General features: G+C 21.0%; 1 protein-coding gene across 8 annotated transcripts in view; it reads right to left on the bottom strand.

Annotated features, from left to right (window-relative positions):
• The window catches only part of LOC129609307 (CUGBP Elav-like family member 4), a 168,966-nt gene that overhangs the window by 46,184 nt on the left and 97,685 nt on the right, over nucleotides 1-25,097 (bottom strand). For 5 of the 8 annotated variants that reach the window (XM_055521256.1, XM_055521259.1, XM_055521255.1 and 2 more), the window contains exon 3: nucleotides 1,092-1,217. The exons of the other annotated variants lie outside the window; for them this stretch is intronic. In XM_055521256.1, the coding sequence (XP_055377231.1) occupies nucleotides 1,092-1,217 (126 nt within the window). The remainder of the gene's footprint in view (nucleotides 1-1,091; nucleotides 1,218-25,097) is intronic. 8 annotated transcript variants of the gene reach the window in all.

Here is a 25,097-nt window from a genome sequence, read left to right as displayed (position 1 = left end):
TATCAATTTAATTTCAAGTATAATAAAATATTTGGGGTTATTTTAAGAAGCGCGCCATTATTTGACATATGTTCTTAGGTAAAATTTTGGTGGAATACGTAAGTGGAATTTTAGAATTGGGTATTAATTGAAACATAAATTGCCATCGTATGTGTCAAATTTTATATTTGTCATAAATAAGTTATAATTATCAAACTTTGACTTTCCGCACTTTCTTTAAGAGACAATAATATTATTGCTATATTAGATACATAAGGTTTTCCGATAAGTAAGTTAATAAATGGATGGTCAGAAAACTTTCTAGTAGCGAAGTCCTAGAATCACAACCACAATACGGTAATATTTCCGATATTTCAGTTTATTTTGGGTTTCGAACATTTGAGTTTCAATTTTGTATTTGAATTCGAAATATCTGAATTTTTGATATTTGTGTTTAGTTTGTAATATAAAACGACGAATTATTTTTGAACTGAAAATATTTTATATGTTATTATATATGATTTATGAATATATGTATGCATGTATGTGTTTATTATAAGTATTTAATTTCAATTTTGCAAAAAAACACCTATACATATATGCATATACTTATATATATATGTATATGCATATGTATATAGAATTCAAAAAATTATTACTAATATTTTTTAACGTTAGTACAAACATATTTAAAAACATAACAAAAAAAAAAAAACCAAGATAAAAAACACAAGTACATATTTAAGCGAAATGAGTATTATGAGGTTCACAAGAAACATAAAAACAAAAAACAAAACTTACACAAAACAAAACTGAATATAAATATAAAAAATTATAACAATATAAAAACAAAATACCAACATAAAATCAACAAAAAAAAAACAAAAACAACAATAACAATAATAATAACAATGAAACAATTTTTATTTGAATTTTTTTTTTTGCTTTTTTATTATTCTTTAGAAATTTTCTCATTTCAATTCTAATACAATTTTTGTACAATTTTAGTACTATATAACTGTAATTATCATTATCTTTTTCATTATTATTATTATCATTATTATTTTTTTTTTTAATTAGTTATTTTGATATTATTTATTTGTTATGCTTACCCTTGCTAGAACCGTCTGGTCCTCGTAATATTGTACACTCTTCAATTGTTCCGAATGGGTTGAATAATTGTCTTACATCGTCCTCCGTTTGTTGTTTACTAAGCATGCCAACGAAAAGTTTTCGATCTAAATAAGAATATAAAAAAAAGTAAAAAAATAAAGAGATGTGGAAAAAAAACGTATAAAGGAAAAAAAATTAAAACAGAACAAAAAACCAATAACAAAACAAAAAAAAAACAGAAAAATTAAAAATCCCAAATCACACAAAAAAAAAAAACAGAAAATTAAAATCAGAAAACGAGAAAATTACAAACAAAAATTATTATATATTTTTCCAAACAAAAAAAAAAAAAATTATAAACTGAAACACAAAAAAAAAACACGAAATTCATATAAATTTAAAATATAAGAAAAGAAAATCATAATGTAAGTAAAGAGTGTAGTACAAGAAGAATTGTACTAGAATAAATAAAAAGTACGAGAAAAAAAAATTATGGAATATGAAGAATACGAAATATAAAATGAACAGAAACACAAACATAAGAATTAAACATGAAAAAAAGAAAAAAAATTAAACCCAGTGCTACACAAAACGAAAATATAAAACGTAACGTAAAATTTTTCGTTATGTAACAAAAAATTCTATTAAATTTTCGATGTACATATTTTGTTAAATAACGAACAATATTAAGATGATGGCATGTTTTAAATGCTCTACTTATAATAAAAAATATCTCAAAAACTAAAACAACAAAACAATACCAAAATTATGTTATATAGTAGTCACAACATAAAATTTACAAAAGGCTTTTTCTTAACAAAATATAAACAAATCAATGTAGAATCCCAGAACGAAGAAAAGAAAATTAACAGAAGATATCGACTTTAATTTGTAACCCTTTGTTAGTGGCTCTGAAATTAGAACACAATTATTGGGGCCACATTCTGTTTTTTTTATATTTCTTAAAAAAATCTTGTACTATAAGGGAAAAAACTTGTACATTTTTTTGTTTATATCTTGTAAAAAAAAATAAATTGAATTTCCAATTGCATTATTATTATTTTTTGTATTATGTATATCTAGGCCCATATAGAATAGCAAATCGAATAAAGCAAAATTTCCGATACTTGGCTAAAACGAAATAAGCACGTCTTAGTCGGTTTTAATTTCATTCCATAAGTTAATAATGTGTTGATATAAAAAATTTTATTCCTAAGTTCACAATGGCGTAGCAATATACGATATTTATCTTCGATTTAGTAGAATGCCTTCACAATCTGAACAGAATGTATGTATATTCATGCAATTTTAAAGTTAAGGTATTTGTAAATTTTAGTGAAAAGTTTATAATTAGTCATAAGAAGAATCTATTGAGAATAACAAAGGATTTTTGTAAAAATAAAAATTGTTTTAAAGTTTTAATTTTAATCTATACGTTTCAGCTTTTTGTAGCACTTATTCAACAATAAATATTTTTTTAAATAATTTTTAAGATTTTCATGATTTTTATTTAATTAAATTAAATAAGAAAAAAATAAATAATTAATTAAAACGAGTAAAATATTTATTTTTATTTTTCTGTTACTAATAAGCTGAACTATTATTTTTTTTCGTCAAATTTTGTAAGAGTAAAAATTTTCATAATTAACCCAATACAAATAATATGTAATTATAATAATTATTCTTGCGTTATAACGCAAGCATTACGTATTTAATTTTTTTTTATAACACTGTGTTAAAGCAAAAAATTTAAAATTAAGAAAACGAAAATATCATACAGGAATAACAGAGTAAAGTGAAGAAACAAACCGAATAAGAACACAAAACAAAACAACAACAGAACACAAAAACAGAAAACAAGAAAAAAATCAAATTTAATACAAACAATGTATGTAAGTATAAAGAGAGCGAGAAACAAAAACTAAATTTTTTTTCTCTGATATTTATTGTTTTTTCCCATTTTTTCTGTTTTACTTTTCTTTCTTTTTTTTTCTCTTTTTTGTTACAGGAATGATCTCACATTATAAATTATACACATACGTATATACATTTTATGTATGCAAATATAAATATGTATTTAATACGACGTGTTCTTTTTTAAAAGGAAATAAACAGAAGCTGAGGAAAAAATTAAACAAAAAAAAAATAAAACAACAAAAGAAAAACCTCAAAACAAAAAAAAATCCAAAAATAAATTTTGTTTACATGAAGCGCAGCAGTAATATACGAAAAACTCACAAGTAACAAAACGTTAGAAATGAAAACAAAAAAAACAAAATAAATTTATGTATATTTATAAGTAGGTAAGTATGTATGTACTTATATCAAAAAGTATTGAAAAATTAAAAATTACAAATAAAAAAAAAGAAGAAGAAAAAACAGAAATTATTATTGGAAAAAACTAAACAATAAAATAAAAAATCGAAATGTATAAAATATGCTTAGATGTTTGAATGTATGTAAAATTAAACATACATTAAACATATGCACATTATCGATATACATACATATATTATGTATATACATATGTGTGGTATTTCTCCAGTAGCAGATGTCGATATTTAAATGAAATCAAGTAAAACAAAAATAATAACAAAAAAAAAAACAAAAAAAAATTTTTCTTTTTATTTCGATTTTTTCGAAAAATCAAAATCATCCAAAAAAATTAAATTTGCATATAAAAAAAAAATTTCTTTTTTAACATAAAAAAAATTCATCTTACATAAGATTTATAGGCATTAGTATGTATGTATGTATATATGTGTGTATATGCAAATTTGCATGTAATTCACATAATTTCGATTTTGTTTTTGTTTTTCACATCATCTTATTTTTATATGAGTAAAATTTCCTATACGAAAGATTTAAATATTAAAAAAAAAAGGGTGCAAGAAATAGGTAAACTAAAAATCCTACACAATGTAAGTACTTACATGAGTACATTTAAAAAAATTTTTATTACTTATGTAATAAAGTACTTATGTAGTGTGTGGTTGATATTTATTTAGGTACTACATACATATATTGGGTATATATATTATTATAAATCGTTATTAGTTTTTAAAAGGAAAAAAAAATTTAGTTTTTTCAAAAATTATATAAGAAAAAAGCTGTCGTCGGGTCAAAATTTAATAAGATTTTTAGGTACGTAGTCTTAGTTGGCCTAATAATAATTATTTCGGCATTTTAGTAAGAATGAGTATATAATTACGCAAATAAGCTCACCTATACTGAACGTGGGTGATTCAAAATTAAAATTAAAATTTTAAGAAACTCTTAAAGACTTATAGGAATATAAAGAAAAAACAACAGTTGCACAAAATAAACATCTTTTTCGAATTCAGTTGCCGAAGATCCACATTCACAATGGACTTTAATTCTGAGAGATAATGTAAAAGAGACAAGTAATGTAAATGATTATTATTATTTTGATTAAAGGAGTTGATTCAGCCGTATCAAATTTGTTTTATTTATGGAGTATTAAAAGAGTGAATGGGTAAGTATATGATTTGATAAATTTAGGAAAAATTAGACAATATGAAAATATTAGTAATAAGACAATTTGATAAATTTAATTGAGAAAATGAGTGAGTAAATTATTCGAGAATTTTGTCGGACTCAATGATTATAGATAACGTCAATATTTTAAATAATACCATATCTACTATAAGTATTGTTTTGCCTTTAAAACAATAGCAACTAAAATAATGAAAATTTAAAAGCTATATACGCAATTCTTTATATGAATTTATAAGTGTTGCAATCTTAAAATGAGTCAAAGTTAAAAATTTGCATTTGTGAGACATACAATTAAAATAAATTTAATGATAAGTGTGATATATTTAAAAAATAAAAAAAACTGCTTTTTTTTAATTATTTTTTGTCAGAATTCAAATAAAAAGAAAAATATTTTGAGTTGCTGTTGCATATTAAGTAATTTTATTGTTACCATAAATGCATTGAGAATTCAAAATTTTTTTTATTACACTTTGTATAGCATTTTAAGTTTTATGAACGTTGTTCATATTTTTAATATTTTAAGGAAGTGGAATAGATTTTTTTTTGTTTTTTTTTCTTGTTTTTCATCACATTTTTTACAATTTTATATTTTTCTTTAATATTTAACTTTTTAATAGTTGTTGAATGTTGAATGAAAAGTTGATGAAAATTGGAAAATTGTTGAAAAATACTATTTGTATTTTCTTGATTTACTTTAAATTTTCTTTAATTTGTAAGAAAGAAATTTTATAAATTTTTTTTTATACTGCATGTTTTTAATATTGCGATTGCAAACAATTCTATATGGAAAATTTAATGGATTCGTTGCTTTTATTATATTTAAATTGATTACACGCGAGAGCATATCAATTTATTTTTTAAAAACAAAAACAATAAGAAAAAAATAAAAGTTTTTTATAACTTTTTTTTTCTTGTTTTCTATATGAAACTTATTTGGAAAATTGTTTATAAAACAATTTTGGAAACCTTATATGTTAATTAAAGAACTTGAAAAATTAATTGTTTTACAGAAAGTAGAGAGAAAGAAAGAGAGAGGAAAAGAGAGAGAGAAACGGAAAACCAAAAGGAAAAACAAAGAACTTTTTTAAAAATTTTGTTTGTTTTTTTTTATGAAAATTTAATTTATTTTTCTATTGAAATAAAATTTTCAAAACTTTATAAAATTTTCTTATATGCATGTACATAAATACGAAAATTGTTCGAGAAGGTCTTCATCATTTGAATTGAAGTAATTTAATATATTTCTTTTATATGTTTTTATTAAGTGAGGTTTTATTTAACTTTATAATATGTAATTTTTAATTTTATCTTGTTTTCAGTTAAATGTTAAAGTATCTTCAGTTTATCTTGCATGAATTTTTCATTATAAAATTCGAGTCCGGAATTGATTTTATTAACTGGGTTATCTAATATAATAAAAAGTTTATTTTTTTTTCATAAAAAAATGGAAATGAATGCAATAGCATATTTAGAAATCTATTTTGAAATTAGATTATTCGTTTGTATTATACAAACATTTATATTTTTACAAACATATATATTTTCATCTCAGACATTAGATAAGTTACGGACACAGTAAAATTACTGGTTCCATCTTAGAATAAAATTTTAGTTTGGTTATTTCGGCTATTGTTTACTTTCAATTATATAGAAGTATTTTAGAGAACAAAAATTTTTATACTATATCCCAACTGGGTTTTTGCTTTACTCTATGGCATATTCCTTACAAAACTCTATATATTTTCTTTGTTATAATATTCTTAATTCTTTATTGCCTTTCCGTGCCAGCATATGTTTGATAGACAAAGTAATTATAATGTTTATTAATTATAATCCTTAAGTATAACAGTTTTCATTGTATAACATTATCACATTGTTATACAATATTAAAGCATTTTTCAATTGATGTCTTATAAATCGTGAATTTTTAAAATATTTATATAAGAGAGTAATATAATCGACTATATATTTATAATAATTATAATTAAAAGTCGAATGCTGTTATCATCAAACATTGTCCTTTCCTTGTATACTATAATTCGCTTCATAACAATGGTTTTTTTTTTCAGTCTACTTTTAATACATACACATAAATGGAATATAATGGGATTGAGCATTATTATCAAAATAAATTCATCAAAATATCACTCTGCTTGCCTCTATAAATCTGTAACTAAAAATGCTCATGTAGTAAGTCAAGAAATATTTCTTGACTTACTATATGAGCATTTCGTTTCGTTCCTTTCTCGTTTTATTGCGTGAGTTCTTCGGTTAGGACTGTGCTTTAATCGAAAATAATCGAAATTGCAGAATTTCGATATTTGATCAATAATTTGATTTTCGAAATTGTAAATAATTTGATTTAAAGTCAATTTTTTTTTTATTAAAAAATTTACTGTAATATTCAAAAATTTTCTTTAATTTCGAAAAATTATCAATATGAGCTGGTGAGAGATTTTCTATAAATTTGATTTCAGTTAAAGTTGTTTAAATTTTCCCAAAAAATTAATTTAAATCCTCTTTATTTGCTCAAATCTCCTAATTCTGATTTAACCATATTGCCAGACACATACACACATTTTATATATATATTTTTTATATTTAAAAATCTTTTTGCAAAAATATAATAGAATAGCTTATATTTTTAAGGCTATTGAAATAAGATTTATAAATTTTATGTTGTACCAAAAAAAAAACCAAAAAAAAAAAACAGAAACAAAATTTGGAATAAAAAAATATTGCAAAATCATTATTGTATTTTTGCAGTTATATAAAATTTAATAATAAAAATCTAACAGTAATGTGGTGTGTTCGGTTGTATAGAGCAAATTTTTTTTGGTATGTATAGGAAAAGTTTCCGGTAAAGATTTTTTTGCAATTTGTTTTTTTTTTTTAAGATGATATGATTTTTGCTTGTTACATACTCAATAAATATAAATATACATACATGAATTTATAAATAAAAAATCATATTTTTCTAAAAATGAAAAAAAAAATATTTTTCTATACATAATTTAAAAAAAAAAATAAAAAAACCAAAAAAAAATTTTTTTTTTGATTTCCCGATTTTTCTTTTTTTTTGTTTTTTTTTTTATTTCATTCCAATGGATCGATAAATTTAGACATTTTACAATATGAAAAAAACAAAACGGAAAATCATAAAATACGAAAAAATAAAATAATAAGAAAATATAAAAAAAAAACGATAACAAATTTTTTTAAACAAGAACAATTTTTTTTTAATTTCCAATAGTATAATAATAATATAAAAGATATACAGGGTGTTCCAAATGTTAATGATCAATGTGGTAGAGTATTTATTGATATGGTGGAAAATATAAAGAGAATGCAGAATGAGAAGAATTTTTTAGCTACTTTGATTAATAATAATTTAAAGTTTTAGTTTATTATTTTATTTTTTATATGATAGATTCAAAGTTTATATACTTTTCAATTAATTTGTGCTATATAAAAATTTGGGTGGAAAATGTTTTTTTTATATATACAATTTTCAAGATTAAGGTGCAAAATTAATTAATTTTTTGTTAAATTCTAATTAACTACAATAATTTTTTATATACAATTTTTTTTTTATTTGATTGTTACCCTATAATATTTTCATAAAACACTTTCAAATTATATAATTTAGGGAAAATTAAATTAAGTTTTAAGGGATTTGCTCTACCATAGTAAAAATATTAATAATAATATTATGTAAGTATTTAAAATAATATAAAAATAAAAGAATTCTACAATACTTACTGATCCATTAAAATATCTGGAACATCCTGTATTTATTATTTTTTTTTTTTGTTTTAAATCAATTTTTTTTCTTGTTTTTTTTTTGCTTTATTATTTTAATTAAAGAGAGGCAACAATTATAATAAAAATTGTATAAAATTATACTGAACAAAATAAGAAAAACATTGGCAACACTCACATTAAAAGCAAAAAATTTTTATACAAAACCGAAGGTGATTTTTGTTGGTGGTATTTGTTTTGTTTTTTTTTTAATATTTTCTTGATTTTTAACTTTTGTTTTCTTCAATTATTATTATTGTTTTTCTTGCTATTATATTTTAATGACTAGCCTATTGCGAAAATTCTTTTATTTTTTTATGCTGAAATGTTTTGGAAAAAAAAAACATTTTATTTCTTTGAATATTTTGATATGTTATAATGTATATTTGCACATATATGCACATATACATATGTATATAACACATATAGATATAAATATAATATGCGTTTAACAATATTAATATGCTGGCATACAATAAAAAATTTATTTTTAAATAATTATTTTTTTCACATAATACCATCCTACATACATATAAATTTAATATTTTGTATTTCGTAAATATAAACATACGTATTTTTCGCAAAAATGAAAAATTATAATAAATAAATCAAACATATTAATGTAATTTTTCAATTCCTTACAATAATCACAAACATATGGTAACCCATGAATTTATTATTTATTTAGGGTTATAGAAAATCAGATAAAAAATTCTTAAAAAATCAGGAGTGCTAAGAGTACAAAAATTTGGTTCAGATAAGTGAGCTCTATTTGGTTCTACGGTTAAGTACGAGAGCAGAAGAAATGTAGAAAATAAAACTGCCAAATATAAGTTGAGTAAAATTTTGTTAAATTTGATACTTAAAAGGCCGTATAATGTTTTTTGAGTATTTAGTATTAAATTTTTTAGGACTCATTCCTATGATGGGACAGTGGCTGATCTTAAAATTTTTACACCAAATTTTGCGTGTTTTGCTTTAGTTTTAAATCAAAAATTTCCAGCACTTTGATAGTGAATTTTACTTTTATATCGTTAAAAGTTGTATATAATTTTTGAAGACTGAAAGCGTTCGCTTATGCCTTTAAATAATTATCGAATCATATACAATTTTTTGATCAAAATAATTATGTTAACATATCAAAGGTCTATATATTAAATTTAAAATTTTGAAATATTTATTTTCGAATGTGAAATAATTGTACTATCGTATATTTTATTTAAATATACTTCAAAATTATCAGAAAATTACTTTAAATTACGAATATTATATATTATGAATTACATTTAATTTTTGTAAGAAATATTATCAAGAGTATAAATTTTAATTTTATTGAATTATTTTTTAATTTATAATAAATAATAATATTAAATTAATTAGTTATTATAAAAAAAATATAATATCAATTTGAAAAAAAAAAAAAACAAATATATATTTTTGCTATTATTTACTTAATATATATAAATCATAATCTCCAGAGATCTTATTCAATGTACGTGTTCATATAGATATATTATAATTATAATAATATATACATATAATGTTTAATAATAAAATAATATAATATTATTGTGTAATAATCATAAATAATATTGTAAAATAGTATTTTAAAACGATATACGAGTATGTTTAAAACTTTATTATGTTACAAAAGTAAAGAATACACAAAAAAAAATATGAAATTATATTAAATATAATTAAACTGTAAATAAAATCGATAGTTCCTTTTCTCTTTTTTTTAATTATTATTCAAATATCAGTTTGATTTAATTTTTAGATTTATAATATACTCTCATAATAGAATTTGGGAGAGCAATCATTTGGGAAAACGGTAGATTAATGGCTTGAGTCAAATTTAAAAAAAGAAGACATTTATTTTAGTTCAAATGTGTTTGCCTGTTATTATTCAACAATTTTCGAAAGCATCGTATTTTGAATAAATTAAATTTAAAATTTAGTTTTCAAAATAAATTATAGGTTTTAATATTTTTGTGTCTGATTTTAAAATTAAATTGATACAGTTTTTGTGTTGAATTTTGAAATTAAATTTGGAAAAATACAAATAAAACTTTAAATATTTCAAATTTAAATTGTCCAAATTGTTTTAGTAAACCTAATTTAAAATTCAGTTTAATTTCATCTAAAAATTTCGAAATTTTTATATTTTAGCGTTTAGCCAATAACTTCAAAATTAATTAAAAAAATTTTGATACAATATAATATCTTGGTTAAATTATAAAGAATTTGGATTTAATATAAAACGGAATACTACTCTTAAATTAGATTTAATCAGTTTTTGCTTGTCACCACACAATTATAAAGTGGTATGTTCTTCTGTTAGTTAAAATTGCTTTGTTTGGTTTGTGATGAATGAAAATATTTATTACAAATTATAATTTCGAATATTCAATCGAATACTGCATTCAGGGTCAATAATGATATATTAAGTAATTATACCTTACAGTAGTCAAGAATAATCAAATATTGTTTTTAATAGTTTCTTGTTAAATTTTGTTTTTGGATATCAAGTCCTTTGCATATTTTCAATTTTTAATAATAATATTTTTTTTTTTATATATTTAATTATTTTTTTTTTGTTTTTATTTCGGAAATGGAATTATTTTTTTTTTGTTTTGCTTCTCCCAAATTTGTAATAATTTAATTATAGTAATGTTTTTGTATATAAAAATTCATAAATATAAATAACTAGAAATTGAAATATTAAATATAAAAAACATTATTTGTTTTTTTTTTTGTTATTGCGTTATGACTGAATTTAATTTAAAATTAATTATCGTTGGTCAATTAATTAAAAATGAAAAATAATATATTTATTTTATTTAATATAATAATATATATATATATAAATTTTGTTTTTAAATTCTTTTTATATATTAAATTTATTTTCGAATTTTAAAGAATATGCAATATAAAAAAAAAATTTCTAAATTTATATTTTAAATTTATGTGGTTTTAATGTATTAAAAGTCATAATTATCATACATTTAAAAAAAAAAACTAAATTCAAATTTTATAATATGATTAATTGTTAGAATTCAATATTTTTTTTTTATAAAGAATTTAATAACATTGTTTAGAATTATGTTGTATGTATAAACAAAATTTAATTGTTAAGAATTTAAAATTTATAATATTGAATGAAAATAATTTTGCGGTTTTTATGAACAAAATACAAAATGAAATTTAATAGAATTGGAATTATAAATTGAAATGAATTGTAAATTAGAAGTATTAAAATTAATAGAAAAATAAAACTAAGGTAATGTTCTATTTTATGACCCGAAAAGAGACTTCCGTAGAAAGTTTGCACTGAGAATCAAAAAATTACTATAAAACACTTATAAAATGATCAAGTAATATAGCCTTTAAGATAATATTAAGAGATTCAAAATAATATTTTCCGTGCTAAACCTGTCGGCTCAAAAGTAAGATGTCGATGAAGGACTAGATGAATGGACAATATAGAAAATGACAGCAGAGTTTTAAATATCTCGAACTGGAGAACAACAGCCCAAAATAGAGATCATAATGGAAACAAATTGTGAAGCAGGCTAAAGCTCACTCCGACCTGTAGAGCCAAATGTTCATAATGATGATAGCCTTTAAGGAGACTAATATTATTAGGGGAGGGATAAAAAAAAAATTATCTGAACTCAATTATTATAATTTGGTGAGAAATATTTTAAAAATATTTTTCAATTAGGAATTATCTTCCCTATATTTGTGAAAAAACAGAACTTGCAAACGCCTATATTGCAGCTCTGGACCTCAACTCAGCAGAAAAACTGCTCTGTTACTTACTGGAATTTTGGGAGAAGACAAGAGAAATTATTGGCGAACACATTCTTTTCGTACTAACTGGTGTTTCACGCTGAAGAAATGGGTAATTTTTTCCAATTTAGCGCGGAAAATGTTTGAATATTACAAAAGAGAGGTACACTGCAATATTGCTGTATATTGCTAACTATATCCCTCTACGGGAAATAATACCACTGTTTAGCCAACTGCGCTTTATGTGGGGAATCGTCGCCAGCATATTTAACCTATTGCATTGAAATCTGTAAAAAATACTAGATTGTATACATAAAAAATGTACTAGAATTCAGTAATCTTCTTTGATTTTTTTTCTCAGAAATTGTAATTTACAATGTAATTTTAAAGTTTTCTTATATAATTATAAACTCAAAAATAATTGTTTAAAATTAAATTTTAATTTTAATTTTCCCAAATAAGGAATTTATAAAAATATTTTATTATTATTATTAAGGGTGTAAACATTTATGTTCTATTATTAGGTTAAATTTAAATATTTAACTTTTTCTATGTTATTTACTTACAATCTCGATTTTTTTTTTAAATTTTTATTTTTAAATAAATATTTAGAAGTTTTTATTTACATTAATAGAATAGAAACTGAAGTATAGAAAATTTCATTAATTAAATTTAAATTTGTGTATATGTAATAAGTATAGTTGTATTTGAGAACAAATTGCTTGTCAGAGTAGAAAAATAATTTTAAATTTTTATAAAATTGTGAATAATTTACCAATAGAGTATTTTCGAATTTGAATATTAATTTTATTTTTTGAATGGTGTTTTAAAATCAAAATAATTATTGTAGTAAAAATAAAAGTATTTTAATATATACTATGTGTACGAAAATGCTTAAAATTTTTTGAAATTAAATTTGTTATTTGTAAATTAAATGAAGAGGAATTAATAAATTTTTATATATTATATTTGTGCTTAAAATTATTAAAAAAAAATCAAATGTACTATGTGGATTAAATAAAATAAATTCTTTACTTCTATTATGACTCCTATGGACTTCACTAACTTAGAGGAATAGTTGATATGGATTGAATAATCATGTTCTTTTCAGAAATTCACATTTAAAAATCGGATAAAACTATATGAAACGTTCATATTTATTTAAAGTAATTATTACTTAAATAAAATAGCTACACTTTGTTTGATAGCTAATCGGATTTAATTTATTTAAATTTGCCAAAATTTACAGAATATTGGCTAAACTATGGAAAATTTGAAATTTTAATATTAAAAATATTAAATGGGTTTCAAACGCTTCATTTGCATTATGAATTATATCTAAATTTGGTGTTGCTATTAATTTTGCTTCTATTAATATTACACACGAATTCAACAAAAAAGCATTGAAGCTTAAAAATTTCGAAACAATTTGGTTTAAATAGCATTTCTTCGAATTATGATAGAGTATGGTGTTCATTCAGTATTAAACTCAAATAATAAGATGCTAGTTTAAAATATTTAATTAAATATAGTTATAGGAATCCAGCACACTTCCCTTAAGTAGCAAAATAAATAATTAACATGAAGCTTTTAATTTAAAATAAAATTTTGAAATTTTTGCAAAATTTTCTAATTAATTATTATTCAAAAACATTTTCGTAAAATTCAATTTTGTAAAATTCAATGAAAATATTTTTGTTATAATTTTCTTGTTATTTTTATTTTTTTTTTTAAAATTTTAGAAATCCTTTCAAATTTTTTCTCAATTAACAAAACAGCTATCAAAAAATCTATCATATGCATAAAATTTTTAGTTTTCAATAAAATATAATACTATGTTTAATAAACTGAATTTAATTATATAAACTATAATTAAATATTTGTGTTACCTACACATAGGTATATGTATTTAAAACAGAAAAATAGATGAATTGATTGGAAACCTCAGGCTTTTAATGAAATGCATTTTATAATCAATATTTATTATTATTTATTCTTGATATACCCAATTACATGAAAATATTATTACATATATGTACATTGTATATACGAATTTTACATTATGTACATGACATATTTAAATTTAACTTTACATTAATATATATTTCCACATTAGTGCACAGTATCAAGGATGAACTGATAAAGGTGTATGTCGATTGCAGCTAAATGTTAGGAGTATTGTAAGAGTTATGGTAAAAAATTTGGGAAATAATGATATTTTAGAAAGCCTATTTGTTTATTGAAATCTACATTTTGTTTCACTTCAAAAATTCTTATATTTCGTATACAATAATTTTATGGTCCTGGTATTTTGGTTTTAATTAAATTATATGATAGACTATAATGCTTCATAACGATGCATTAATAATTATGTTCTTTCGCTAGGACATTTTGTACTGAAGCTTAGTGAATTTAAGACATTTACCTTGTTTTATTCTGCAATACCTTTTAACATAATCGAAAATAAAATGATTTCTGCAATTTTCAATTTCCTACGTGTAATATTTTTCTAAACGAATTTTTAGTATACGGCAATTATCAATTTCTTCTTTAATTATAATTTGAGTATGTAAATTACTCAAATTATAATTAAAGAAGAAAAATCATTAATTTTTTTTTTATGATTGACTTTAAATTAATTTCAAATTGAATTTTAATCAAAACTTTTTTATACCCACTGTTTTTATAGTCAATTAAAATTTATTTTAAAATAATTTGAATTAAAATTTATGATTGTCGGAAAATTTTAATATAACATTTTTACATTATATTGTAAAATTAAAAAAATTTCTTACATATAGTTTACTATTAAATTTCTATTAATTTTATGTAATATAATTTTATATTTCATGTCATAACTATACATATACTCGTATATTTTATAATATTATATTTTCCTTTTATATACAAAATTTATTTATTTAAGTTTATGCATTCGCGTGTATATGACATTTCATTAGTTAAAATCCTTTATGTGCGGTAATCAAATTGAGTATAAAATAATGTAAAATTATTAAAAATTTATTTTCATATATAAATATATGTATATAAATAATATGCACTAAATTTAGTACCAATCAAAATTTCGTCAGATTCATAATATACAAATAATATGTATATATATTTTTAACTATATATATTTTAATATGTTCATATAGTGTAATGACATCTACTTGTATAAAGAAATTGCAAATGATTTTGCATTTATGATAAAATGTTTATTTAAAATATTATAAAGGTATACATATACATGTATACATGTATAATTATAAAAATTCAAAAACAAAAAATGTTTTTTTTTTTTAGTTGAACATTAGATTGATCCAAAAATTTTGCAACATAATATCTACAAAATTATGCCATCGAATCACTATATATAATGTTGTAAAGGGAAAGTAGATTTGAAGAGAAGGCAAAGAAATCTGAAAATCCAATAGTTTTTGAATAATTTTTTCAATTCTCCAAGTTTCGGATCTAATGTACTATATGAAAGCTTGAAAATATTTGCTATGCTAAATTGTATCAAGCAAAATGTAACACATGTAATAATGTTTTTGGACAGAAATGTTTAGTTTTATATTTTATGAAAAACATATTGGGTAATACGATTTGGAATACAATTAAACCGCTTATAAATTTAATTAATTTCGGGATTTGGAGTATAGACCGGGATATAAAACAGTAACAGGTAATGCATTAATAGAATTTACAATGGGTTATTTTAATAAAAATTTTATGGGATGTTTTGAATACATTAAATGCTTCGATGAAGAAAATGATATTTGTGAATATTTGCTAAAAACTTGATATTTTGAAAATTCATATTTTGTAACATAGTGACTTGACAATTTTGAATAAGAATCTTAGGTAATATTAAAAGGAATTTTTAAGGTTACAAGTTTACTGGGTTTTTGCTAAATTTATTAAAATTGAACAATGGTTTTATTGAATAAATGCCAATAACCAAACTAGATCCACTTTCTCAGGTATAGTGAATAGAACGCTCAATATATTATAGAGTATAAAATAATCTCTATAATCACCATTGCGATCTGTTAGTATTTAATATCTTTCCATTAAACATTTTAAATTCAGCATATGTTCGGAATTGTGCTGAATCATTCTAATGCAATTCAAAAATTTTATAAGTTTTCAATATAAAGTATATGAAAGAATAATAATTTATTGATGTTTTTTGCAGAATATATGGTATATACTATGATTATATGATGCAATATATGTATAAATACATATATAGCATTCAAGGTCTTTTAATTAATCCTTCATGACGAAGTAAAAAAAAAAATTTATACGGCTTTTGTTTTTGCTTTTTTTACTGTCATATTTATAAAAAATCATTTTTTTTTTCTCCTTTATTTTTTATTTTTTTTTTTTAAAGATGAAGCGTGACTGATAACGATGTATTAAAATAATGTAAATACTTAAAAGATATTTTGTTTAATCGCGGGTAAAGAAATATTTTAAACCTTTTGTGTTTTTTTTTTCTTGTTCTCAATGAAATTTTAAGGATATTATTTTTAATACATTACCGTATAACAAATTATTAAATATAGTGGGTATAAAGGGTGGGGAATTTAATATTTTATGAGAAAATTATAACATTATAGTATTTTAAAAATTAGGAAACAGTATTTATATATACATACATATATGGATTTGCTTTAAAATTTTAAAGGATATATGAATATATTTTTTGGAGTTATACTTGTAGTTTTAGAAGAAATTTACTTGGATATTTAATAGAGGAGAGGAAACATGAAAGCAAATAATAATATTGTGTTCAAGAACGTTTTCATATTTTTGAACACTAATTTGAAATTTTAAAATTTATTGCGTTTCAAATATTTAAAATTTAAAGTAGTAAATTAAAGTTTTAAGATTGTTTTTGAACAGAGTCCTCAATTTAAGTAAATAATGATTAGGATTTAATAGTCTTATTGCTTTTCTAATCCTTTTCCAAAATATAATTTTAATTTTTTAATTTAATTTACTAATATCATTAAAATTGTCTACTACAATTGAAATTTTCAAATTTTTTCTCTTTGTAATTAAAAATTTTTAAAAACTCGACAAAATTTTTCGCTTTTGCAAATAAAATGCCTACGAGTGCTGTGAATTTTTGCATACTATTTGGGAAAAAATAAGAAATATAATACGAAAAGCATTTTTCTTCTCATTTGAAAATTACATTCATTCACTTACGCGATTCTCATTTAACCTCTCTTTTTAAGTGACTAAATTGAGAGGTTAGATCAGTATAAAACCTAATAATTTAAGAATGAGAAACTTTACGAAAGTTAAAAACTAATAAGATTTTTTGTTATACATTAAAATATTCTGAAATATAATTGATTAATTTGACTGATTGATTTTGAAGGTACTTGAGTTAAATTTGGTAAACTTTAGTAAGTAAATAAATTTATTTTGCATATTCTTAAAATTTAGCATATTTGCTACTGTACTAAATCACTCTAATTCAATTTAAAAGTAATTCAATATAAAAAAAATTCTGATTGAAATGCAGCAATACTATTTTAGTACACTATTCAGTTAATAAATGCCAATTGCGTTTGTCGATAAAGTATTTTTAGAATGGCGATTTCAGAAGAACTTCCAGTTAGGAAAAATATTATTTTGATATGCTCTTGTGTGAGCTCACTTCAAAATCATATTTACATTCTATGATATGTGTATAATTATAATTTTATAATCATAATAATGATAAAATGACTAAAAAGTTGAAGAAAAAAAAAACTAATCTTTAAAACGAAGACAAAAAACTTTCATAAATTTATTTTTTTTTTATGAAATTTTAGATAAAAATTTTTATAGTTAAATAAGAATAATCATAAGATTTTGCTCATAATTTTGTTAAAAGAATATTCTAAAATTAATTCATAACATACACGTATTATATCCTGTATAATATTGTATATACTTGTGTATACTTAGTAGTTAAAATATTAAATATACAATTAAGGATACTTATATATTTTTGAGTAAAAAAATATTATATATTATGGAAAAAAAAACATATTATATCCTTAAGAAGAATATTATGTAGAAAATTATATGGATATTATACTTATGAAAAGTTTTTAAGGAGTGAAATAAAGATATGATATTTTAGCCTATCTATACATATGTATATAATGTATGTATGTAGTCAGATACATACTAAAATAATGATTATTAATAATTTAAAATAAAGTTTTTGGAATATTATCAAAATATATTTATAGAGTGTAATTAAAAACTCTTTAAGCTATTTTTCAATTATTTTAAGAAAAATATTAAAAAATTTTTGAATGAATACATGCAGCATTTTGATCTATTCCAATATGTATGTAAAGGTGGACATGCTTGAAATAGGTAACCTGTTCTATCAAAAACAAATTGATTTTGCAAATAGTAGCAGTCTGTATTCAGTTAGCATTATATAAAATTAAAATTGAATAAAACCAATATTTTCTGGAATAGCACATTCTGTTTCAATAATTGAAAACTGTTCTAACAAAATTGCATACTTTTAGGAAGCGAACAAATATTAAAAAGAAAGTCAGTCGAAACTGGAATTTGTCTAACTTCAATAGAACAACGGAATAAATGTAGATGAAAATTTAATTAAATTATTTAATTGTGCCTCTCCTACCGCTCTTGAATTCATAGAATTGCACAGTTTAATTGTCCATAAAATTCTAAAGTTGTAAAATGGTGAAAATTTAATCGAAATAATTTACAAAATTTTCTTAAATTTTCAAATATTTTTCAATTCTAATTTTTTTTTTAATTTTATATTTTTAAGTATTTAATTGTTTATTTACACATATACCTATTTATAACATTATACCAGTGTTATTATTGGAATATAGAGAATAAACTCTATGTTGAAAAATTGCTTGTTGAAATATAAACATTTTTATAATTATGGTGGTATATATGCATATATCTATTTGGTATTTAATATTATTAGATCGCCTTCATATTGATTTATTTTTAGAAAATTTTAAATTGTTTGTTGATATTAAAAAAAAAAATTTTCGTTTTCTCCTTTATAATAGAATGAATCGATTTTTCTTTTCAAGTTCGTTAATTGCAATAGCTATTTTTTTTGTTTTTAGAAAATTTTGTTTTTTTTTTTTTCTGAAAAGAAAAAGTATTAAAATTTTGAAAATTTTTCATTATTAAAACTTTTGTCGATTGAAAATATTTTATTATGATCACGTTTTTAATAGATGAATGTTGTATAAAAAATTTTTAATAAAAATTCTCTTATATAGTTTTAAGGTGCTATACAATTGCAAAATGCTTGTATTGTTATAATTGAAATATCATTAGTTAAATAAAATGAATATTAGTACAATGCTAGTAAGTGTTTTCTTATCAACATACATATTGAATTGGGAATATTTGACAAAGAATTTCATTGAAATGAAATTGAAAAATAAAAAAATTATTAAATGAATTATTAAAATTTTATTGAGGTTTAGTTAAGATGAACATTTGTGGTGTATTGGGCAATCTGACACAAATAATATAGAATTATATAGAAAAATTTTCATAAACAATGTGTAGGTAATTGTATAAAATTATTATTTTTGATTGTTAAAGAAATGAGATTAAAAAATTTTGGATGATGTTCGGGATATATGAAATTGAACTAAAAGGCAATTTTATAATTTTCGTCATATCTAAGGAATGATTAATAAAATTTCCTTATATTTAATATTAAAGCTCTATTTCCTATAATTGAGTCACAACAAACATATAATTTCGTGGCAATTTGGTAAAAATAGACTTTCCAAAATGGTGTATCTTTACCTAGAATCAATTTTATATACTTTTGGGAAATATTTGCAAACAAAGTTATTAATTTTCTTAAAGTATATAGATAATGCTTTTGGGTACATACTGACCTCATTAAATTTTATTTTAATTGTACGATGAAAGTTTTAAAAATCTTTTTTAATATTTAAATTTATGGCTACTGTATATTTGATAATATAATGTCAAAAGTTTCAATATATTATTTATAAATTGTCTTTGGGCAATTTATTAATTTACCTTAATAAATATTAATTATGTAATAAACTTGGATAAGAAATTAAATACATTATTTATGTATAAAAATTCTCTATATTCAAGTCAACTAAAACACCAACTAAAATAATTTAATTAAAGTATTTTATATTAGGGAAATTTTTCAAAAATTTGATAGTTTTTCTGGAAAATTTTACAAAAAATTGATAGTTTTTCAGGAAAATTTTATAGAAATTTCAAAATAAATTTAACGATAGTAAAAATTTATTTTATTTATTGAAATAACTTGTAATTTTCGAATATGATGGCTTCTTTGGTTGAATTAAAGTTTTTAATGGCATTATTAAAATTAAGAAATTTTTATAGTTTGCTTTCAAATTAAAAATTTGGAAAATTTTCACTGTGAAAGTGCATTTTTATACTCTCATATTTATTATTATCGAATTATAATTGTTCGCAAACATGTAATACGTAAATCTTGTTCAAGATTTGATTTTAAAATTAAAAGATTTAGTAATTTCAATAATAAATTTAGTTGACGCGTCCTCCAAGAGATACATTTTATTCATTTACGGTTATTGTATAGTATACTACAGAATCTCTAGTTCTAGATTGTTCTTAAATAATTTTTACAAGTTTACAGAAAAATTTCCATATGCAGAAAAAATTTAATTTTTCGAATTTAATTTTTCTTTTCCAAATTTGGAATGCTTTTATTGAATTCACAAAAGTATAAAATATTTTGCCTATAGTATATAAATTTTTCATAAAATATATTTTAAAAAATTAAATATTAATTATTTAATAAATAAAACAGGTCAGCTAAATAATTTATAATTATAATTTTTATTTATTAATTTTTTATCAATTTTTTCTTTATTTATTATTCATTATTCTAATTTTAATAATAAAATATTAAAACCAAAAAAAAAAAATCCAAAATAAAACAAAATGCAAAGAAAAACACTTGTTCTATAAAAGGCTTAGAATCACTCATTTGAATCATATTTGAAAAACACTCAATCAACAATTTTTATTATTTTGTTTTTGATTTTTATTCCACTCATGTAATTGTGTTCTGATCAGCTACTAAAAAATACTCAATCAAATTGAAAATTTACGCTTTATTTAAAATTAAAGAACCATTAAAATTGTTTCCATAGTAAAAATAGAAAATCAAAAAAAATTATTCAAGAGGAAAAAATATTTTCAATAATAAATGGAAAAATAAAAAAAATTTTAAATTAAGAATTATTATTGCACAACAGAATGTTAAAATATAATATTCACTTGTGTTTATACATACGTGTATAAGGTGAGTTGCTTTATATAGTGTGAGTCATTTAGAAACTTTATTAGGTATCTCTGATATAGAAAACTAATTGGGGAAGAGATGAATTATTTCATAAGTATATTTAATCTATGAATTCAAAGGAAAACTAAATATACAAGGTGGTAATTAAAGCAATTTTGAAACGAGTCGTTATACTGCTCTCACTTTTAATGATATTTGATCAATTTACTCTAAATAATCATTATGAATAGAGTACTAAAGTGTGCCCATTTAAAAATTTGTTTCATGGCAATAAAATCGTGTGTAATATTTAGACTCACTTTTAAAACAACAGGTTTGTTATAAATAATTATAACTTACAGAGTGAGCTACTTTTAGTTATCAGCAAACATGTGCGCATATAGAGCGAGGCTAATTGGTAAGAGATTTCGTGATATAGATCTACCAATTAGCCTTCACAATCTTCTAATTGGAAAGTCATTCAACATTACATGTAATTTATTATGAAAAATATAATTTTGAAATCCACAAGGGAACGTGTTACCTAACAGTATTAAAATAGTTTAAATAATTTAATCAACAGTACAAGCTCTATAATATAATTGCGTATATTATGTATAAAAAATTTTTGTACCTCAAAATAATTTTAGATTAATAAGGAAAAATAAAATAGAGAAAATTTTTATTGTATACGTTCATTCGCACTGTATTTCTTCGATTTTATAAGGTTCTATAATCTAGTGATAATTTTTTGATTATATAACTTGCACTAAGAACACCTGGTATATTGTGAAGTTGTGAATAAATTAAATACATAAGAATAATTTCCTTTTTTTTTTTGTTTGTATTTTTATAATAAATAACTCTTCCTGATTGCAGTTGACATAATGTAGTTTCTTTTTTTTATTCTATTTTAATTTTTTTTTAAATAATTAATCAAACTTTTTTTTTTTTGCTTAATGCAATTTCTATACCATATCAACTTTAAATAGATGAGAAAAGTTTTAGTTTTCAAAGTTGTTTTTTTTTTTTTAAAGAAAAGAGGAGATGAAAAGCGGAAATGTTAGTGTTATGTACAGTTAAGAAATTTCATTTATTATATAAGAAAAATTATTAGAGAAAATATTAGTAAAATCATTCTGGTTTTTTTTGCACAAGAAATTGCTTTGTATAAAACTTTTTAAAGGCTATCACCAAAAGGAGAAACTTACTAAACTTCTGTATGTTCTTATAGGTTTATACATTTTACGTACATAACATATGTATTATTGGTGAATAGATGAATGATGTTTAAAAAATATGCATGTAATTAAAGCTAAAAAATTTAATTATATAACAGATTAGAACTTTATATACTGATGCAATATTGTGCTTTAGAATAATCTTTGAAATCCATGAAATTGTAATTGAAAAATTTGTAAAATATACTATGAAATGAGCCAGATTCTAAAGGATTCCATCTCCGAGTAATATTAACTTAAAAAATGATTTTTTTTTCTATTTTAGAATTAATTTATTTTAACTTCTCTATTAAAACGAACAATCTTTTTTCGAACCATTAAATACTGTCAACAACTATCTATATTTTCCATAGTAAAAAACTGTTATACCAACGTACATATTTCCAATAGCATTACAAATTTTGAAGCTAATAATATTGTGAAGTCAATGAGTAAATTTTGAATCTTACTTCGTGCTATTTCAAATTCTTCATTAAATGAGCTTTAATTTTATGGGTTTATTTTTCTAAATCGCAAATGTTCGATTAATTAGAAATATTTTTCTTCGGTCACACAATTTTTTGAAAACAAATTTTATTTTTATAAAAGATCCATTCTCAATAACAATAGACAAAAGTCTACTAATTAGTCAGTGTTTCTCAAAAGGAAGACTTAATTGATATTTTAAGAGTTTCGTATCGCTACAAGAATTTTTAAAAATTTCATCTTCTATTGCCTATTTTAGCTTATATTTAGTAAAAAATTTTTTTGGGAATTAAAAATTCAGTATATTTTAATCAACGTCTTTATCATATTTTTTTCTTCCCAAAAACATTTTCCTTCCTTGATTTTCGCTTTAAATATTTTGGTAAATTTTAATTTTCTACAAAAACTTTTCTTCAACAACATTTTAACAAATGTTACAATTAAAAGTCTCAAAAATTTTTAAAAGTGAAAATTTTTAATTATTTTGAGGGAGAGGGGATGATTTCACAAATTGTATGTTTAATTTTTTTTCAGTATTTCCAAAACTGTGGAATGTTTTCTAACATAACTTCATATATTCCTAATTTCAATTGAAAATACTAAAAATTCATAAATTTTAAAAACCTGAACAAAATTAAGTAGGAATAGATCGTTTCTACACAAATATCCTCGATTGTTTTTCCACAAATTTTACTCTCAAATTTTCCTGTAACCAAATTTTAAAGTTGATTTTAAAGCTTAAACTCAAGTTATTAAAACTGCAGTAATATTTTCTATATACGAATTTAGATGTCCTTAATTTTATAAAATGATTTTTCTAATTTAGACTTGTATAAATATACGATTTAAAAAAAAAAAATTACATTCATAAAATTGCATTATTTTCCATTACATTTGGTATTTTTAAATTTAAAAACAAATTTCAAGAATCATTAAATTGTATAATTCGAAATTATATTGTGATTGTGTGTCTCTCTGATAATATTAAATTGAACAATTTTATTAAGTTTTTGGGTATATAAAATAGTTGATTTCAAATATTTATTATAATAAAAAAGTAGCTGTATGTACATACGTTGTTAAAACATAAAATTAAGGATATTTTATAATCAAAAACAAAAACACGACAATGAAAAGTAAAAATAAAAGATCAAAATATCAAATTTTAACATGGAATCCTTGGTAATAATAAATGGTGCATATATATATATATATGATATATATTGCATATATAAGTGAAATTTTTCTAGGTTATCAAAATTTCGGAAAAACTTTATAACAATAATAACTTTTCATTTTTAAAACTATCATTATCAACTTTAATTTTCAGGATGGGGGAGAAAAAAAATTGATTTTAAAAGGAAAAAATTACATATTTTTAGGGGTGGTGGAAATTCTAACATTTTATTATTCTAAAATATTTTGTAATGTATTCTATATGGTTTGTTAGTGCGGTAATAATGGAAAATATTAGTTTTATTTTTTTCTAATGTAATGTTTTTGTATAATTTAATAGAAGTGATGTATTTTTTTTAATATGAGTTTTTTTTTATTTAATGTGATAATAAGTATATAAGCAAGTATTATTATTTTATTAAATTTATTACATTACTGCATTTGCAATTTAGTTAAAAGCATTGCATAAGAATTTCTCTTTTTTTTTTTTTAAAAATTGATTAAATTTAAGAATAGAATACTATAGTATGGGTTTTGCTCTAATAATTTTATGTTTAGTTTCGCTATTTTTAAATTTAATTGTTTAAAACGAAAAGAATGTTGAAAATTTTCAATTTAATAAAATGAATTTAAAGATTTAAGTTTTGTATTGTATG

Source organism: Condylostylus longicornis, unplaced genomic scaffold, assembly GCF_029603195.1.
Source record: "Condylostylus longicornis isolate FDR11 unplaced genomic scaffold, ASM2960319v2 ptg000038l, whole genome shotgun sequence".
NCBI lineage: Eukaryota > Metazoa > Arthropoda > Insecta > Diptera > Dolichopodidae > Condylostylus > Condylostylus longicornis.
The sequence above is the reverse complement of the archived record's forward strand: the minus strand, read 5'-3'. Positions and strand labels throughout refer to the sequence as shown.